General features: G+C 35.6%; 3 protein-coding genes across 18 annotated transcripts in view; 2 read left to right on the forward strand and 1 right to left on the reverse strand.

Annotated features, from left to right (window-relative positions):
* The window catches only part of Cda5 (Chitin deacetylase-like 5), a 127530-nt gene extending 125636 nt beyond the window's left edge, over positions 1 to 1894 (forward strand). For all 3 annotated transcript variants that reach the window (XM_069506762.1, XM_034979918.2, XM_034979926.2), the window contains 2 exons: positions 89 to 287; positions 374 to 1894. In XM_069506762.1, the coding sequence (XP_069362863.1) occupies positions 89 to 287; positions 374 to 532 (358 nt within the window). In that variant the 3' untranslated portion in view covers positions 533 to 1894. The remainder of the gene's footprint in view (positions 1 to 88; positions 288 to 373) is intronic.
* A 464-nt stretch (positions 1895 to 2358) lies between these two features.
* Ir21a (Ionotropic receptor 21a) lies at positions 2359 to 11066 on the forward strand. The gene is made up of 9 exons (XM_034977743.1): positions 2359 to 3087; positions 3665 to 3861; positions 4365 to 4496; positions 5443 to 5604; positions 6417 to 6658; positions 7368 to 7508; positions 7978 to 8173; positions 8950 to 9148; positions 10530 to 11066. The coding sequence occupies exons 1-9, from the start codon at positions 2359 to 2361 to the stop codon at positions 11064 to 11066; spliced, it is 2535 nt and encodes an 844-aa protein (XP_034833634.1).
* A 525-nt stretch (positions 11067 to 11591) lies between these two features.
* The window catches only part of Mef2 (myocyte enhancer factor 2), a 98132-nt gene continuing 88844 nt past the window's right edge, over positions 11592 to 20879 (reverse strand). For 3 of the 14 annotated variants that reach the window (XM_069507508.1, XM_069507484.1, XM_069507477.1), the window contains exons 8-9: positions 20027 to 20211; positions 11592 to 18809 (exon numbers count right to left, since the gene is read on the reverse strand). In XM_069507508.1, the coding sequence (XP_069363609.1) occupies positions 18673 to 18809; positions 20027 to 20211 (322 nt within the window). In that variant the 3' untranslated portion in view covers positions 11592 to 18672. The remainder of the gene's footprint in view (positions 18810 to 20026; positions 20212 to 20879) is intronic. The other 11 variants (XM_034979995.2, XM_034979964.2, XM_069507546.1 and 8 more) reach the window with 7 other exon arrangements.

The raw sequence follows: 20879 nt of genomic DNA on the forward strand, positions 1-20879 counted from the left end.
AATGTCTTATTATTGTGAGACGAATGTTTTATTTTTGCTTCATTGTCGTTTTGGTACATATTACTCAAATGTAATTTATTTTTTCTAGGGCTCCATTCGGCTTATTCTACCACGCAGCTTGGTTCACCCAACCCCATCACAAAGAAGGTTTCATCAAGTTCTTAGACTTCATCAATCAAATGCCCGATGTATGGATTGTAACAAATTGGCAAGCGCTACAATGGGTTCGAGATCCAACTCCAATTTCAAGATTAAATAACTTCCAACCATTCCAATGCAATTATGCGGTAAGATTTTTATCTGAATTAAGTTTTTCGTCGAATAGGTACTCTTTCTATAATTCAATTTTTTTACATTATTTGTAATTTTTCAGGATCGACCTAAGAAGTGCAACAATGCTAAAGTATGTAATCTTTGGCACAAATCCGGTGTACGATACATGAGGACATGTCAACCTTGTCCTGAGATTTACCCTTGGACCGGCAAAACGGGCATCAGATCATCACGGATCGACAACGAAATTGAAGAATAAGCAGATACTGTTATTAGTTATTAACAAATTACACCCATCCTTAGTAATGATCCATTAGAATTTGCTTTTTAATTTTAAGCCAACGAGGCAAGGATCATTCAGCTAGTAAATTATTGTCAGTAGAAATTGTTTTGTCACCTTCACCTAGTGAGTGCCATTTAGATTTGATGGTCACAAAGCAAAAATGTAAATTGTAAACAATTTCATCGTAGTTAAGGAGAACGTTTTGCTAGTTCGTTAGTGTAATTAACTTCGCTCCTTTTAGTTAAAGTTATATGTAATGTATTGGAAGCTGTGATATTGTGTCTTTTCAATGGTCTTAAAAATGCTTTCAAACAATCTGTAAGTTCTATTTAACGAATTTACGTATAATGTTATCGATCTTATGATAATCTGCTTTATACAGGTGTCCTTTCTCATGATCGTTTTAATTTAAGTATACTTCAAATACTCTCTCATTTTGGAATGGAAAATTATATTTAGATGTAAGATTTATAACAGCTATCATCACAAAGTGATATTTTACATACTCTGAATTATTGTCATCTTCAATACTTTTTTGATAACCATCATTGTTCTTAATTTTTTAAATAAGCCATATTAAAAATTAGAAAAAAAATATTTCTTATCTTGCCAGCGTTGTGGTTGACACTGCCTTTTTATACAATTTGTAAATATAGTTATTAGATTTTTTTTAAGTGTTAGGATATAGTATTTTATGAGTTGTAAGCACCCGTTAGATAAATATATAACTTTGTAAAATATAATATGACGCTTAATTTGAACAAAGGTTTTATGTATTCAAAATTTTATTTATATATATTTTAGCGTCGCGTAGACGTCTGTCTACATCGCATAAGTGATGAAGCACATGTTTATGTGACTGCTAATAAATATTATAATTAAAATAATTTTACAGTGCTTTATGAAAATAAAGAGACAAATGAACTTTTTAATTTATAGCGTTCTGATATGTAAAGAACCATTGCTTTTCAGATTTTTGTTTTTCCTTTTCGAGTTTTCACTACTTTTTATATTAATATTTAATGATGCTGTGCGCACTAAAATTATGGCAGAAGCGCTTACAAATTTATCTACTTATTTAAAACAATTTGCAATATTTATATGTCCTATTGATGTAAATATAGGTTTAATATTTAAAATTGGAAGTTCCATCCATTTCCAAATAATATTTGATTGATGTTTGTCTATTCTCTCGGCTAATTCTATGTAACTTGGACGTGAATCTTTTTTACTGGAACCCGTTTTTGATGCTGTGTGAAATTCTGCATTCATTTTTATAAATTATCTGGTGATGTAATAAATGCCACCAGTGCAAATAAATAAAATAATATAATGCTATTTTTGAGTTTTATTGTACCATACCAAGTCATCATCATCATCATCATTGCTACATTGTAAGGCATTGCTACTGGACGCTAGAAGTGGCTAAAATGGTAAACAAGCGCAGTTAAATTTTTTTACTCAGATTAAAATAAGAGTTAAATAGTTAAATGCTTCTATCCAAAATTGAATCAAGTCGCAGATGAGTATTCCAAAAACAACAATAAAAATCTAGCAGGTTTTATATTTTGGCCATGACCGCTAGATTAGATTTAGTAGACTGAATATTAAATACGATTAGTTCATAAAAAATGAAATTTCAATCATAACACTTGTTCGAAAACGACGTCGTGTTGTTAAAGGTCATGAAAACTAATAAAAAGACGAGATCGCAACAGAATATTACATATTCTTCTAACTTTGGTGAAGATAAGAATCGCCAAAAAATGTTCTTATGATAAATTTCGCGTAAGAATATGAAAATGAAAATATTAATGCTTTTATTATCAACAAACTTGTACCATTTAACCTTGGGTGATGAAATTGAAAATTATCAATTAATATTTGAACCCCGAACACGGTTCTCTAATCATCATCGTCTACAGACCAAGCCAAATTTGAAAAGTGTATATTCAAAATATAGATATGGGGAAGTGGTTCGACAAACGTTTGAAGAAATACGTGTTAATGGGACAAATAGATTACTTAATAAAAGATTAGCTGACCCTGTTTTTCACGGACACCCAAAAACTAGAGAAGAAGTATGGCATGAAAATTTTCTGAAGCAAAGTCCAGTCTTCGATCAAAACCCTTCTCTTATCAAATTGATCCATAACGTAACCTTAACATACCTTAGTGATTGTACTCCGGTAATACTGTACGATAGTCAGATAAAATCACATGAAAACCAATTATTTCAGGACTTGTTCAATAGTTTTCCTGTAACTTTCGTACATGGATATATAGACGAGAAGGATAATTTAGAAGAACCGAGATTGTTACAAGCAAAACGACAGTGCCTTCATTTCATATTATTTCTTACTGATGTACAGAAAAGCGCCAAGGTCTTGGGTAAACAATCCAAAAGTAAAATTATTATTATAGCCAGATCTTCTCAATGGGCAGTTCAAGAATTTTTGTCAGGGCCTATATCGAGATCTTTTATTAATCTACTTGTTATTGGACAGAGCTTCAAAGATGGCGAGAACTTGGTAAGATACGCATTTGAATATCTAGTTAGTAGAATCGCCAAGGTCTGCACCTTGGTCTGTAGAAAATTATTATGAACAATCTTCATTGCGACCAATACCGAGGGAACTTGAATGCTTCGGCCATGCATGTATTCAAGTCATCATAATACAAATAAAGGTAAATTAGGTATGCAGGAAATCTATGTAAGTTATCTGGCAAAACTACACAGGTCAAATTACAGATATCATCATATTATAATTTTTGGCTAACAGTTTGGTGCTTAACACATTTTTATTCTACAACTAACTAATGCCCATCTAAGCGCCCATTATAAATTGTTATGCAACACGCACCATCATACATCAGATGTTAATGATTCTGTGTTGAAAAATTTCTGACAAGTGCTAAGAAAAACTGTACGAAGTTTCAACTCAATCGAATGAACGATGCTCGAATGCATAGGCTACACTATAAGATAGAACAGAAAGACCGCTTTAGAACATGTTTTATATTATAATTTAACGGAATTAGGGATACCTACTGTCTACGGACGTCAGAGTCAAACGAAATGAAAACCCAACAAAAATTTAATTTCAGGAAGTCCCATACATACTGTATACTCATATTTTATACGTCGATGGATTGGGTGCCAGCAAACCGCAAGTACTATGTTCTTGGAACAACGGGAAGTATTCCAGAAATGTGGATTTGTTTCCCACTAAAATGACGAAGGGGTATGCTGGACATCGGTTTATTATCGCCGCTGCGAACCAGCCACCTTTTATATTCAGGAGGTACAAAAACAGTTTTTGAGGGCTAGTAATTAATTTTGAAAATAATCTTGTCAGCCACGTAATTGAACTTTAATGTTACCAACCTATATTTTCGTTTTTCATATTGGTTTGAAGTTTCACTCGGAAATTTCTCACAGAAAAGATGTTAGGTATAAAGTTTTTTTTTCATATTAGGTAACTAGCTTATGCTCGCGACTTCGTCCGCGTGGACTACACAAATTTCAAACCCCTATTTCACCCCCTTAGGGGTTGAATTTTCAAAAATCCTTTCTTAGCGGATGTCTACGTCTATCTGCATGCCAAATTTCAGCCCGATCCGTCCTGTAGTTTGAGCGTCAGTCACCTTTTCCTTTCATTATATTTAGATTAAATAGGTACTTGAAGAATTTTAGTAGTAGAACAGTAGTAGAGAACAGTAATAGTGGATGACAATAATCAGATGTTTCGTAAAGGCGTACCTAAAATATAATTTTTTTAAGCCGATAATTTATACTGTTGTCTAGAATACTAACTGATTCGGATGGAGGAAATCCTCGAGTGGTCTGGGACGGTTCTGAAGTTAGAATCCTCAATTTACTAGCAGCGAGAAATAACTTTTCCATTGAAATAGTGGAACCTCGTGATCTTCATTTGGGGTAACTACCTACTTCATCATCATCATCATGATCAACGCATCGCCGGCTCACTACAGAACACGAGTCTCCTCTCAAAGTGAGTAGGGTTTTGGCCATAGTCACGCTGGCCATGTGCGGATTGGTAGACTTCGCACACCTTTGAGAACATTATAGTGAACTCTCAGGCATGCAGGTTTCCTCACGATGTTTTCCTTCACCGTTAAAGCAAGTGATACATAATTAAAATACACATAACTCCGAAAAGTTAGAGGTGCGTTCCCGAGATCGAACCCCCGACCTCCGATAGAAGGCGGACGTCTTGACCACTAGGCTATCACAGCTTACTACCTACCTACTTACCTATTTAATTTTACCTAGCTCGTCGACGATTCCAGTCAGCCAGAAAGTCAGATGTTCCAAAAACGCTGACTATTTTTAACAAACAGAAGAACACAGGTTTCCATAAGTATTTGTACTTCAAAAATGACGAATTTATATAAATTTTAAAGCCCTATTTAACCCACTTACGGGATAAAGTAAGTTTTATGGGAAATCCCATCGGGCACAGATCTAGTAATTTTCTAAGTTCTATAAGTGGTCGTAGATGTCCACAATCCGACCACAGCTGTAAAAGGCAGTATTGAAAATTACAAATAACGTGACAAGAACGAGCCGGCCGCATCAGAAGCGTGAACAGAGGTCCCGACGTTGCTAAACTTTGCGGACATCGTTATGTCCGATGCAGCTGACAGCCCTTTCACACTGCGTCCAGTTTGTATGCTTGCGTTAACACGAGCATCCCGCAATGCAATGCAGAGCAATGTGTTTATATGCTAGCGAGCATCCCTCGCTAGCATATAAACACATTCGCCATCAAACGGGATCCTGCAAAAAATTGGACGCAGTGTGGAAGGGCTGTTAAAGTATGCATCGTGAACTACATACTACAATATTTTTGTCTGTGTAGTCCAGGAGATGCTGTTTCAAGAGAAGTAGTTCTTGGCCGAGCGGACATAGGCGTAGCGGGATTATATGTGACTGACGAAAGGATTCGCGACATGGATATGAGCTCCTCTCATTCTCAGGACTGTGCAGTGTTTATTACGTTGACATCCACAGCCCTTCCTCGGTTGGTAAATAGATACTAAAAGGGCATACCTTTACTGGTCATTAAATTTTTATTATATTAGTGCAAATCATTCTGACTATCATCATCATCATCATCAACCAATAGACGTCCACTGCTGGACATAGGTCTCATGTAGGGACTTCAACACGCCACGGTCTTGCGCCGCCTGGATCCAGCGGGTCCCTGCAACTCGTCTGATGTCGTCCGTCCACCTAGTGGGGGGTCTTCCGACGCTGCGTCTTCCGGTGCGAGATCGCCATTCCAGCACCTTGGGACCCCAACGTCTATCGGTTGTACGAACTATGTGCCCTGTCCATTGCCACTTCAGCTTCGCAACCCGTTGAACTATGACGGTTACTCTAGTTCTCCTACGGATCCCCTCATTTCCGATGGGATTTCTTTCGTATTTTATATTCGATGCGATCTTTTGAGTGGATAGGTATATAGGTACCTAATATTGGTATTGGTACATAGGTACCTAATAGGTACCTATTGGTATTGGACGAATGACTGATAACAATGTTCTTAATAATGTCTCTCTTTTCTTCTTGTTGTATAGAAACAGGCGTTACTTTAAATCGGAATCCATTTATACGGAAATCCATGATATACAATGAACCAAAAGCTTAATTTACTATAATCTGCTGAAACTGAACAAATCTGTATGGTGCAACATGCAGCATGCGACATGCACCATACCACCATACGCACCATAGATTTGTTCGGTTTCAGCGGATTATAGCAAAGTATAAGCTTTTAGTTTGTTGTACCTACTTTTCTTTTTGATAAAATCATCTATCTATATTTGGCAGATATCGAGCAATCCTCGGTCCGTTCCATTGGCACGTCTGGCTCGCTTTGACATTCACCTATATGTTCGGCATCTTCCCTCTAGCCTTCTCTGACAAACATACCCTACGGCACTTGTTACACGATAAAGGGGAAGTAGAGAATATGTTCTGGTATGTTTTCGGAACGTTTACGAATTGCTTCACGTTCGTTGGCAAGAACTCTTGGAGCCAAACTACCAAGGTCACTACGAGAATTTTGATTGGCAAGTCTCATATCTATACATACTTATCTATCTGTTCACACGCAATGAAAATATAACTTTTAAAGAACTACTTTTTGGCTCAGAAGATGTGCGATATTGCAATAATACCTACCTACCTATCTATTCAAAAACTATTTACTTAGCTAAATATTTTAATCCAGTAGGTACGGTACAGTGGTCGATATAAGCAAGGGGGATCTGTCGAAACGTACCTAGTCTTTGCAGCAGATGCTGCAAAGTGCCTGCGGAATGTCCTCAGATGAGGACACTCCGCGGGCGACGTAGCACGATCACTGACACGAGCATTTTAGAAATAAATTATATCTTAAGGAGTCTATACTTAGGTAGGTACTATAAAATGCCAGGCATTCGAAAATGCAATACGTTATTTAAAGACCAACGCAAATATACGGGATTTAGTTATGGTAGGTATGCTTTGGTTATGCTTTGTTTTCTTGCATTCCACGAGGGCGAGTGGCTCATGCTTGTGTTTAACTCGTTTCGGTATAAGTAAAGAACACTGTGTGCGTTTGCGAGCGCTTGCTCGCGACTGATTGGTCGGACATGCACGCACTCCTATGCAATGCCCTTGTATACGATGTAACCACAAGTAAAGTTCACTCGCCTTCGTGAATTGCAAGAAATACGTATAGGTAGTACACCGACTGCATTTTATTTCGACCAATAAAAATAAATGTATATTTTCTAGGCTGGTATTGGTTATTTACGATTATAATAACTAGCTGTTATACTGGATCGATCATAGCGTTCGTGACACTACCAATATTCCCTGAAACAGTGGATTCGATAAAACAACTCCTCTCAGGGTTCTATCGCGTTGGAACTTTAGGTAAGACTCTTCCTATTAAATCTAGATTTTCCATAACTAAAATCTCAACAACTTGATCGATATGTATCTTTTTCTATTTATAAAAAGAGAAACTCGCTGACTGACACATTAACGTACCTACAGGTCAAACTAATGGGTCTCGAAACTTAAGAATTTGTATATAGGTTCTCTATAAATAACGACGTAGGTAGTTCTTCATTAAGGATTTAAAAAAAAACCCCCAACGGGAGGGAAAACATAAAAGGAAATGCTTCTTTTGCGTGGACGACTTCATTCGCAGAAAAATGCTAGTAAATAAAATTTAAGTGTCTGTTTGAGATTTCAAAATAACCTAACCAACCGTGCATTGTAAAGTGTAGGTAGATGGATAAGCAGATTTTTTGAGCAGTTAGAAACTGCTCAAGAAATCTGCGCGACTGAATAAATTACATGGATTTATATGTATGTGTTTTCGGCCTTATTCTAACAGATCGAGGCGGTTGGGAGCGATGGTTCTTCAACTCATCCGATCCACTAACAAATAAACTGTTGAAGAAGATTGAACTAGTGCCCAATGTCAGAACCGGCATTCGAAACACTACCAAGGCGTTCTTCTGGCCTTACGCTTTCCTGGGTTCTAAAGCCGAGCTTGAATATATCGTGCAAGCTAATTTTACGAAGGTCGAGTAAGTGTGTTTCTCTTTTCAATTATTATGCCATAGGAATCTATTGCTTCGTCGACTCCATCTACATGTTTAAGTATCAGGATTTGTAAGTATCAGCCATTTACAAAGTTAATGAGTGCTGAAAGTTGAAATTTAGCATAGATGGAGATTGGAGACCCGTTCCCGCAACATAGGTAGGTACACAAATTCAAATTTTGAAAAAAAAACAAAAAAAAAAACAGGGTGGGGTTTCTCCTGAACATGAAAAGCGAAAGCCCAATTTTTTTTGTTCCTTCTCGTTTTGGTTTACCTTCTAGAGTGAAATTTCGTTGAAAAGGTATGAGTACCCTTATATTATTATAAATGCGAAAGTGTATTTGTTTGTTGGTTTGTCCTTCAATCACGTCGCAATGGAGCAACGGATTGACGAGATTTTTAGCATGGGTATAGTCAAAGACCTGGAGAGTGACATAGGCTACTTTTTATCCCAGGAAACCAAAAAGTTCCCGCGGGATTGTTAAAAACCTAAATCCACGCAGACGAAGTCGCGGGCGTCGGCTCTTTTTAAAATAATAAACTAATAATATTAGTAGATACCTACTAATTAGGTCTCTTGGACGGTTTTCTGAAAGAAACTACTTATCGTTTACGAAATCATGAACATTAAAGTTTTCAGCAACAAGCATGATTACGCACTTCGACCAGTTTTTTGTTTTTGTTTGAATCCGGCATACCAACAAAGGTTATGTAAGTAGGCCTGCATGAGCTGCAGGTTTACTTTATACCTATTGTTTCAGATCAAAACGGTCCGTCCTCCACATATCCAACGAATGCTTTGTATCGTTTGGAGTCAGTATGGGCTTTCCCAACAACTCACTGTACAGCGCAAAGTTAAGCCGTGACATAAGGAGGATGTTGCAAAGTGGAATCGTTGACAAGCTGATAGATGAGGTGCGCTGGGAAATGCAGAGATCAAGTTCGGGGAAATTGCTATCGGTAGGTAAATGTAGGTGTTTTTAGGGTTCTGTACCTCAAAAGTAAAAACGGAACCCTTGTAGGATCACTTTGTTGTCTGTCTGTCTGTCTGTCAAGAAACCTACAGGGTACTTCCAGTTGACCTAGAATCATAAAATTTGGCAGGTAGGTACATCTTATAGCTGACATTTGGGGAAAAATCTGAAAACCGTGAATTTAGGGTTAGATCACACAAAAAAAAAATTATGGTCATGAACTAATAATTAGTATTTTCAACTTTCGAAGTGAGATAACTATATCAAGGTTTGGTGCAGCTGCGCGCCATATAATAAATTTGAATTGAATTGAACTATATCAAGTGGGGTATCATATGAAAGGTCTTCACCTGTACATTCTAAAACAGATTTTTATTTATTTTTGAATTATCGTGCAAAATGTCGAAAAAATACGACTGTAGTACGGAACCCTCATTGCGCGAGCCTGACTCGCACTTGGCCGGTTTTTTTAGGATGGCTAGCGACCCGCCCCGGCTTCGCACGGGTAGCTTATTACAATTTTCTCAGGAATAATGTAGCTTTCTACTGCTGAAAAGAATTTTCAAAATCGGTTCAGTACCTAGTTCCAGAGATTACTTCCTACAAACAAAACCTCTATTATATAATGTTAGTAGGAAGTAGGATGATAAAGCACTAGGTGGACGGACAACATCAAGCGAGTCGTAGTTCGTATGTGGAAGTCTCTCTACGAGAGACCTATGGTTGACAATGATGATGATAAAGTTAGCCCTTTCCTCTCAATTCTCACGTTCGTACCTAGGTACGACTAGGGTTGTCGTGGTATCCAAATGCAGAACAAGTCTTCCTTTCCTACAACTCTATCTTACTTGAATTGGTTCTCCTGTTTCAAATGTTAACCTAACAGTACCTACCATGCACGTACTCCTCTAAGCATGGTTGTGAAGATTTTTATTACTCTCTTTAAAAATTACGACCTGTTACCTAAAATAACCAGTTCTAAAAATTTCGAAAAAAATAAAGCATAAAAAATCGTTTCATATACTTACTTAAGTACTTACTTACCTTGTTTCTGAAATCTTCCTTTTTGCGAAGGAGCTTTTATCTAATCTTTTTCATATTTTTTTCCATTTGGCAATCTGTACGATGATAGGAAGAAGTAGGCTGATCAATGAGGATTTGATAATCCTCAGCCATTATAACGAAATGCTAAAATTTATCAGTTATGCGCTCGATTGGTTAAAACCTAGTATAGCTTTGCCATTATAGATCCTTGTGTACAAAACTAAAGTGTAAAATACCTACGGCGTTTACGTAGCAATAAGATAGGTACTTTGCACTTTACCTAGGTAGGTAGGTTGTTTATCCTATCAATAACTTATTAACAGGTGGTACGCGATTCATCATCTCATCTAGGCTCATTAGAAGAGAGAGGATTAACTCTCGAAGATACCCAAGGAATGTTCCTTTTACTAGGTGCAGGGTTCCTTATCGCAGCGACAGCTCTTTTGTCGGAATGGATGGGAGGGTTTTCAAGGCGGTGCTGCATGCTACGTAAAAGACTCACATCCAACAGGAGTTCGAATCAATCTTTAATACACAATCCCAAAACATCTGTTGTAACTAAACGTAATAGCATTGATAGTATATTACATTTCGATACAAGATCTTCAAGTGTTGAATCTAGAGAGACACTTGACGGAGAAATTATAGACGTTCCTCAAGAAAGTATAACTATACACAATGATGATGTAAACACAGATTCTAGACGATCGAGTTCAGTCGATTTAGACAGGCAAGTGCGGGAGATTTTTGAAAAAGACGAATACAGAAGACGGATGGTTTTAGAAGAAATTGTGTCCATGGAAGATAGTAGAGAGGATACTGCTTCGAGAGGTGTATTTGGAGATCGCGTTAGATGTTAAAATCCTAGTGTTTTATGAAAAACTTAAGATGTTAAAATAGCAGCTTTCTTCTGTGTTTTAAATCAAATAAAGTATATATTATTAGATTCAACCTAGTTTAATCATTGTTATCAATTAATGAGATATCGACATACCTAGGTGTCTTAAAAATAAAAATCGATTTCGAATTTAGTAATCCTAAAAATCTATACCTGTTTACAACTCATTTTTGGAAAAATGCTTTCTGCATAACTAGTTCCAATTATTATTATTGTTGCCTTGGGTAGGTATATGCAACTTAGATACGGCCTGCGTAAATGAGGGACTTTTGTCCGCGGAGGACAAAAATAAAACACTACGAACTACATTGCATAAGGCATATGATGGATTAATAGTGCGAAACATCGTACAAAAAATGAGGGACTTTTGTCCTCCGCGGACAATAGTCTCTCGTCTACGCAAAATATGACTTAGAATTTCTTCTTGATCATGTTTCTTTAAATTCAGCTACAAGTTACTACAGATTATTGAAATAATAAACGACACTGACATCCAACTCTTTATTATCCTTCGAACAGTCATCAAAATAATTTATAACAATTTTCTAACACTGTCCATTAACATTAATATTTTTCATTCAATGAGATGTTACTTTCAATACTCATTTATACACAGGGCAGAATTGGCTGCCACAGGCGCTGTTAGACCTAAATTAATGCAATATTTGGCCCGGCCTCTTCTTAAAAATAATTATACATTATGACTTAAATTCCTCCGAGGCGCCTAGAAAAATCATCGGCACCCCGTCGGTATCAGTAAAAATATCGATAAAATACAACAGGTTCTGCATTACGTTTTGTAAATTCAAACAAAAATATACCTAATACCTACCTAAGCGATTGTTACATTATGTATTGCACAACTGATGTTACCGAGAAATAAGTGTGAAATCGACTTGAGTATTCAATAAGGATATGTATTCATATACCTAATCTATCTGGGTTGTTCACGAGCGCTATGAGACAATAGCAAAGAGGCACGGGAGGGACGAGAGGACTATTAATTAAAACATATACTAAGTCGAAATCTAATCTGATTTCGGATGCTCTACGCTTATGACTACAACATTTAAATGCAATAATGTAAATTGAATCACCTCTTTGCTATTGTGACAGAGCTGTATAAATACAAGTAAAACATACACAAAAAGTAGAATATATCTACGAAACAAACGAAGCAAACCCTTTTTACAATACCACACAACACAGTTGTGCGTGAAATGAATGTTATGGCCTGCGTACACGAGGGACTATTGTCCGTGGCGGACAAAAATTAATAACTTAAAACTGCATCGCTTAACGCACACGACGCGATGAATACTAGGTACGGCGAAACACAGAAACAGTAAAAGATGAAGGATTTTTGTCTCCCGCGGACAATAGTCCCTCGTCTGCGCTGGCCCTTACAATTATTTAAATAATCATTATCATTAATTATACAGTGAAATCATTCCCGATAGCAAAGCTCACAACCTCGGAAATAATGCTCCCAATACCAGCTTACTGTTGATACTTTATACAAGAAAGTCGATAGATTATAACAAAAGTGCAATCGACAAAGTCTTCTCAGACATAGATATTTATTATAATAAGTGATTGAATAACATAAACTGATAGACAAGTATTGTGGCTAATTCTGTTTTACACTATCTCTAAATTGACAGGTCTAACGGCCGAAATTAATAATCAATCTATCCATAATCTGTCGATAAGTTACTTAGCGACGTTGCTAATTGTCAAAAAAGACCGTGCAATTCTTGACAAATATCAACGTTGCTAAGTTATCTATCGACAGATTACATATAGGATTGATTATAATTTTTAATTTCAGCCGTAACTCTAATGCTATCCTTTTCCGCAGAGAGCATCATGAAAGGGACAGCAAAAAATAATAAAATTAGACTTGTCATTTTAGTTTAGTTTTGAGATTGTCTACAACAGAATTAACCACATTATTTCTTAATAATATAGTATTACATGAAAATATGTATAAACAGGTTACTGCAATTTCATTTACAGCTAATTATGGATTAACAACATTTTAAGTGCAATCTCAGGTGATAGGTATGTAGGTAACAACAACGTGTATTAGATATTTAAATATGTACCTACCTTATTATAAGTAAAACTATCAGTGGGTGCAATAGGGTCTTCGACTGTAGTAATAAAATGAATTGATTTTTTTTGTATAGTGGTAGTTTATGGGACAAGAATAATTAATTATTAAAGAGAACAATTTAAAAAAAATCATGATTAATATTCATTTAAAAAAATATTTATTATTAGCTTTACGCTGTACGGATAGCGATTAATAATGACGTCACATGGCGTAAAACACAAATATTTTTAAATTTTTAAACATAAAAAATATATTCCCGCAGAAATTACTCTATTTTTATGTTAAAAAATGAAAAAAATTGTCGTTTGTGACGTCATTGACGCTCGTGTTAAAAATAAATAAAAATCATGATTTTATAAAATTATTCCCTTTAATAATGAATTTTAGCCCCATAAACTACCGCTATACAAAAAATCACGTCATTTTATCACTACAGTCGAAGACCCTATTGAAAAAATTTGAATCTTACAAAATAAGAATCTACCTACAGTTTGTGATAAAATGTCAACATTCCAATAAACTTTTTATCGTGATCATTAAATTGATCAATACAGTCATATTGTAGAAGTCCCGCAAATTGCTATTGCGCTGGAACCATGTCTCATTAACATCAAAATTACGTAATTTTGAGGTCATTTGACGTATATTTAAGAAAAAATATACCATCAGCTCGAAACTTCAGTCTAGTGCTGACGTCTCTAAAATGGCGGCCACGCGCATTAGCAATTTGCGGGACTCATACTTATAAAAAAAATTATACTCCAGAAAATAACGTTTTCAAACTTAGTTATTTCTCAAATTTATGTACCTACCTACTGAAAGTTTTACTCGTAAGTCGCAATAGGTATTTTATAAAATAATAGTTTAATGCAAAGTGAAGGCGTTGTGTTTTATTAATTGAAAATCAATATTAGTTTTTCGATCAAGCTCTCTATTCGATTTCAATAGTTTCGAAAACATTGAAACAATAGCAGATCGATTTCAAAAATCAACTTTAGACCTTAACGTCTATGATAAGTAGGTCTATGGGTAAGTAATTAGGTACCTACATAGATTTTAATGTATCAAATTGCACACAATAATTATTTTAAACGGCCAAATGCCAACAGTTGAGCAAATTTCGAAAAGGGAAAGCACACAAAAGTATTAAAAGGAACCTTATTTTAATTGCATCTAAAGTAAGCAATTTGTGGCGATTCCATATTTAGATATTCCAAAATAAAGGGCGAGATTTCCAGGCAAGTCGATAGATTTGAATTAACTCTAGCTTCGTATACACATACTACTACCAATGATATAATAATAAAAATAATATAAATCTATTCTTTAAAAAAAGAAGTAGATTCGTTACATACGTGTCTAAAGTGAATATCTACTTAAAACTATCTCTTTTTTCTCTTGCGGTTTGTCCGAGAGTGGATTTTATTACGCCAGTGATATGAACATAACATATTTAAGGTAAGCATAATAATAATATCATTGGCTCGCACAGTGCACACTCCGCATAGCTTGACAGCCCTAAGTGGAAGTGACTCTGCCTAGGATGCTGAAAATATGAATACGAAGCTTTACAGTTACTTTTCTCGCCACCCTATTATCACAAAATATTATTCTTTGAAAAAAAAACATTGTGCCACATCTAGAAATATTGCTTACCTAGAACAAAGTTGTAGGAACAAACGATCGAAAACGATCTAACGCTAGTCGCACATCCCGTCCCGCGAGTTTCAGCGAAATCTCAGGATTCTGTAGGGTTCGAATAAGATTTTACATCTCGCCAACGATGACAGATTTCGAGCGTCACATTACAATAGTGTCAGAGTAAAATATATGCGTTCAGGTCTACCTATTTTTATTTACTTAGGCAAGGCTTTCTTTGGAGCACATGATGTAATGTTTGGGCGAACGTGAGGTTTAAAACCATATTTTTAAGGTTCATTAATTTTACTTTGACGTTCAACTGTCTAGATTCTAGACAGTTGAACGTCAAAGTAAAATTAATGAACCTCTAGATGTAAAATCTCATATTAACCGTACCGAAGAGTTCATTGTGTCCTGTTATGTGATTTCAGCATAAAATGGACATAACGCAACTTTAGAATTTGATAAAAAACAAGAATTTTGTAACAGTGCATTGTAATGTAATGTTATCACATCACAATTTAGACTTTTTATACTACACATACCTATTATATACGGTGTACTAATATTATGTATACTCCCTCAAACAAGGGACAACATTCATTATTATGCTCCAGTATTAAAATATTAATTCGTATTACATACTAGTTGTGTATAATATTTTACAATGCGAAAATACATTTTTCTTCGTTCAGACTTTTGAACTTCAAATTGGTTACCTCCCTGTACAAATTTTAACAAATATACATTCAACATTTTGTCACTGTGATGTGAAGGATTACATAATTTTGTTACTTTAATTACAGTGCTCGGTACATTAGGTAAACAGTAACAATATCTTTAATATTTTTTATAATATATAGCTACATATACATTGGTTTTATTCTATCCAACGATCCGTGTACAGTTGGCGAATAACTGACTATGACGTATCATACCTACTAACACTAAAGGTATTTGCAACTGTACATTTTGTACAATTTTCATAATAATATTATTCTTGCAATTGAAACACTGTTTTTAGAGTGCCAGTTTTTCAGTCGCAACTCTTTAAGGTTTGTAATAAGTAATAATATTTGTTTATAGTTTGTAAATACTTATAAATATAAGGATGTGAAAAAGTCGATGCAAAAAATCTATATGTATGATACAAATTAGGTATATATTATTATGGTACATTTAGGCACTGTGAGTAAGGCATCTACAGTGAGAAGATATGAGGGGAAAGGTAACCTAATACTTGAATATATATGATTTAGTCTACAAATGCCAGTTATAAGAATATTAAATATTTAAAATTTGAACTTTTGCGAGTGTGGTATAGATCTATGTATAATACTCTATATTTAATTACGAACTGTGATTACAAACAGCTTATCATTTTTTCATCACTAAATGACCAAATTAATAATAATAAATCTATTTGTAATTTGTCGATAAATTACTTAGCAACGTTGTTAAATAAGTATTTTGTCATAATTTGTGTTGAATTTGTTTTTAACAAATAACAACTTTGCTAAGTAACTTGTTGACAGATTACAGATAAATTGATTATATTAATTTTATTTTAGCAGTGAATGTTGTTTTTATGTGAAAATTTTATTTAATGTAGGTATGTATTAAGTATGTAATTGACAACATTAACTAAGCCATCAAAAAAATATATAAGCAGTTTTCTATTCCAAAAATATATCTGTGAAAAGTTGATTTTCAGTTGATTTTGACTTGATTTCAACAACAGCTTATGTAAAAGCATTCACGTATTAGGTTAAGTAAGGAATTCGATAGTTGACTAAAATCAATGCCATTAGCAATTTTCAAAGGAGGGAAGCTACGTCACCTTTAAAGCCAGGAAAAAAGCCAGCCAAAAAAAGATTTTCATTTCATTTCATTTCATTTCATTTCATTTCATTTCATTACAACCCGTTTACTAAAAGAATGGACCTGGCGTCGATTAAAAATTAAAAAAGTTAAAAACTCAACAAGTGGCAGACAAAAATTCGTAGTACGTGTATGTTCGCATCTTTGTCACTGATACACGTACTACGAATTTTTGTCTGCCACTTGAGTTTTTCATTTTTATTTTTATTTTTGATCGACGCCAGGTCCATTCTTTTAGTAAACGGGTTGTACCTATGGATTTCAAATTGTATAGAAAGTCAAGAATCGATCTACAGTTAAAATGGTACGAAATAAAAGGGGCCATGAAAATTGAAAATTCACAGTTGGGTAACAAAAGCTTTTTTTAGGAGATATTATTATTTGTTCCTGATTTACAACAAAAATCGATATTTTATTGTGAATATACAATAGTATCTAAAAATAGGGCGTCATGTGATTTTATAGTGCTTTACGAAAATATGTTATGACTTTTAGTGATAAATATATTTCTGTGTATGATTAAAGCTGAGAACATTACATTTAGTATTATAGTTCTTTGCAGAGGTTACATTTGATGCAGACAGGATTTCTAATGCAACACTTCAGATCACATTAACAAAATAATAATTTACTAACAACAAGCTTTTCTTTTACTAGTAACCAATTATAGCCACTAAATATACTATCGTGGGTACTTTAGAAGTACTGTTTTACAATTTACGATATTCAAAATTGACTTCATTTTTGGTCTGGGAAATGAGATACGCTCGCACGTGCTCTAAATTAATTTTTGAGTGATTTTGTTTCACCGTGATAATTAAATTACATTTATATTTTATTGTAATATAAATTGCCGAATGATGACTTGTAGAATATTTTAGAGTCCTAAATGATAATGTAAATTGTGTTTTTTACTTACAAGACTGCTTAGAGTGCGAGTGTTATCATAAGAATTTTAAAGCTTCGTGTGGTACCTTTATATAGTCGACTCTAGCTAACATTACCTACTTACATTACATAACATTCGTTCCTAACGGGACGTGTATACATATTATGTAAATATTATTATGATTCTCATGTATAAATACGTCAATAGATAAAGTACAATATCCAATACATAACTTATTATCTTCTGTGATGACTCTACGCTTACTTAATTTACAAAGATTCAAAGTTCGGATGTCACACTAATGATATATTAAAATGGCACAAAAAAACTTTAAAACACTAACACAAAGTCAACAGTCGTTTTTGTTATAGTCTTAAAACGCACTTGCACTAGTTTATTACAGTGGTCTATAATGCACATTTCCTCCGGCTGATTGTTCACGCACCAAACTTCAGAACAACTTGCGTAATTATATTCTACCACTAATCGACTATAAGCTAAACAGATAATGGCACGGATTGCACATATAACTTCGCTATGTACAAGGGTAATTAGAAATCTATCTATCTCATAGATACGTTCAAAGTTGATCAGGTTTGCATCTATTATTATACAACATTGTACTTAATTTTAAACATTAACCCTTAATCTTTAGTGTACTCGTACGTGCAATATTACATTATATAATTACGTATCATAGAAGGGTACTGTGAATATGAACATTTAGCCAACATCTAAGGGAGATTAGGGTTTGTAAGGGAGAGTAAATAGCACTAGTCTGCCCTTTTCCTGACTGAATCCGTTTTCTAATACCACTGAAGACCGTGCCATACTTTTCAAAGCACCTTGTTCAACTCTATATAAATTCTGTACCTAGTTAAATATGCTGCGGAAAAGAGCATTTTGTGTAGACCAGGACGGTATAGTACCGAAAGCTCGATGGAGGAGTTTGCCACGTTTCGGGGCCTGGAGGTGGCTGGGCGCCTAGCAGTGCGGGTGGAGGGGCCTCGGGTAGGAACCGAAGGCCTCATAGCCTAGCTATGTGGCCCAGCCGTCGATCCTCGGCCGCTTGGTGTGGGGCTGCTCGTAGTCTAGTGGGACGGTGTTGGCGTGCCGCATGTCCTGCCCGGCCGGCGACCCCATGTTACTTGACGTTACCGATCCTGAAAAATAAACTAATGTTTAAGAACGTTAGTCAAAATCAGGAATTTTTGTCTGAAATTATTGTTAATGATAGAAAGATCGGAAATAAATGGAACTACTAGTTAAAGGACTCAATAATTATTTATTTATTTATTTATTTTACACTTTATTGCACACAACACAAAGTAAACATTGAAAAAACACAATACAGGATCTTAATCTAATAGCTGTAGCATGCAAAGGCGGCCTTATCGCTAAAGCGATCTCTTCCAGGCAACCTTTGACGAAAGGAATCACGAAAGCACGGGTTGGTGCGGCAGCCGAAAATGGCCCTAGGTATATTATATTATTATAAATTAGACTACATACACAGTACATTCTAATAATACACAAATATATATAAATATATATATCTATATATATATCTCTATAATATACTACATAATTCTGTTTACATAGATAAATAATAGTTCTTCAAACGATTTTTGAAGGAGTTTAAGGATTTCGCCTGACGTATTCCAGCTGGGAGTGAATTCCAGAGTTTGACACTGTTACTGGTGAAAGAGTTACCATAGTATACCATGCAGCTGTGTGGAGTCATAAGCTTATTGTCGGTAATTATTATCATTACAAAGGTGGGTAGTCTAATAATTATAATAAAATTTGCACTCTATATCAAAATCTATTTGTTAGAGATAACAGAGTGAAGCAAGAACATTTAATGAAGGCCGACACATTATTTTTTCTAACTGACCTGATAAATTGTCTATGGAATAATGCCTATGTCTATGAAAAATATAGCCTATGTTTATGGAATAATGTACCTTTCATGTCGAAAGAATTTTTGAAATAAGTTCAGTCGGCCGGCGACCCTCGATGCAAGTGGTCAGGCGCTCGAGGAGATGGCACGGGCTCTGCTATATAGTATTAGTAATAGATTGTGTTGAGATTGTCACTTACCATACTTACCATCAATGTCACCCGATAAGTTACAGGACTGAGGCGCGGCCGGGGCCCTTGATGCAAGGGGTCAGGCGCTCGGGGAGGTGACACGGGCTCCGCTTTGTAATGTTCGTAATAGATTATGTTGAGATTGTCACTAACCGTACTTACCATCAATGGCACCGGACAAGTGAGCGGGCTGAGGCGCGGCCGGGGGCCCTCGATGCAAGTGGCCAGGCGCTCGAGGAGATGGCACGGGCTCTGCTTTATAGTATTAGTAATAGATCGTGTTGAGATTGTCACTTACCGTACTTACCATCAATGGCACCGGACAAGTGAGCGGGCTGAGGCGCGGCCGGGGGCCCTCGATGCAAGTGGTCGGGGGCTCGAGGAGGTGACACAGGCTCCGCTTTGATCTTTACGCTATTCGGCGAGCCGGCGGGTGGCGGCGTCCCCCCGCCCAGCACGGGTAGACTGCTGCTGTAAGGTGAACTGGAGTTTAGAGAAAAAAAGAGTTAGTAATTGGTTAAATTCATTAAAATATGTTTTACTATACTATACTATATGTACTAAAGTAAGCTCTTAACTAATGACTTCATGTTATTGTTAACATGGAATGATCCTATTGTGTATGACGTCTTGACTCACGTGTTTGTCGGAGTATGCCCGACTTGTTTTGAACCCCCCAGGGTTTCAATGGGCCTCTGCTCGCGACGCGGCGCCAAGGAGCCTGACTGACAGACTCCTTGGCGGGCATACTCCGACAAACACGTGAACGAAACCCTGATACATTTATATTAATAAGGATATTCCTCACAATAGTTTAAAGTTTAAACGCTGAAATGGATTGATAGTGTTGTTTGTTTCTTTTAACTAACGGCCACTAAAGACTAACGGCCGAATTAATAATATAATTAATCTATCTGTAATCTGTCTAAGGTAATTAGCAACTTACCTAGTTGTTATTTGTCTAAAATTGAGTACCTAGTCTTTTTTGACAAAATATTTTTTTTTTTTTGTTTTTAAAAGAATATTAGCCATGTTAAATGACTAATATTCCCTTTACCTCTCCAACTAAGCGTCAAGCTTGTGCTAGGAGTAGGTACGACAATAGTGCAACGGGCGGGGTTTGAACCGTCGACCTTTCGGTTTTCAGTCCA

This window comes from Maniola hyperantus, chromosome 2, assembly GCF_902806685.2.
Source record: "Maniola hyperantus chromosome 2, iAphHyp1.2, whole genome shotgun sequence".
Taxonomy (NCBI): domain Eukaryota; kingdom Metazoa; phylum Arthropoda; class Insecta; order Lepidoptera; family Nymphalidae; genus Maniola; species Maniola hyperantus.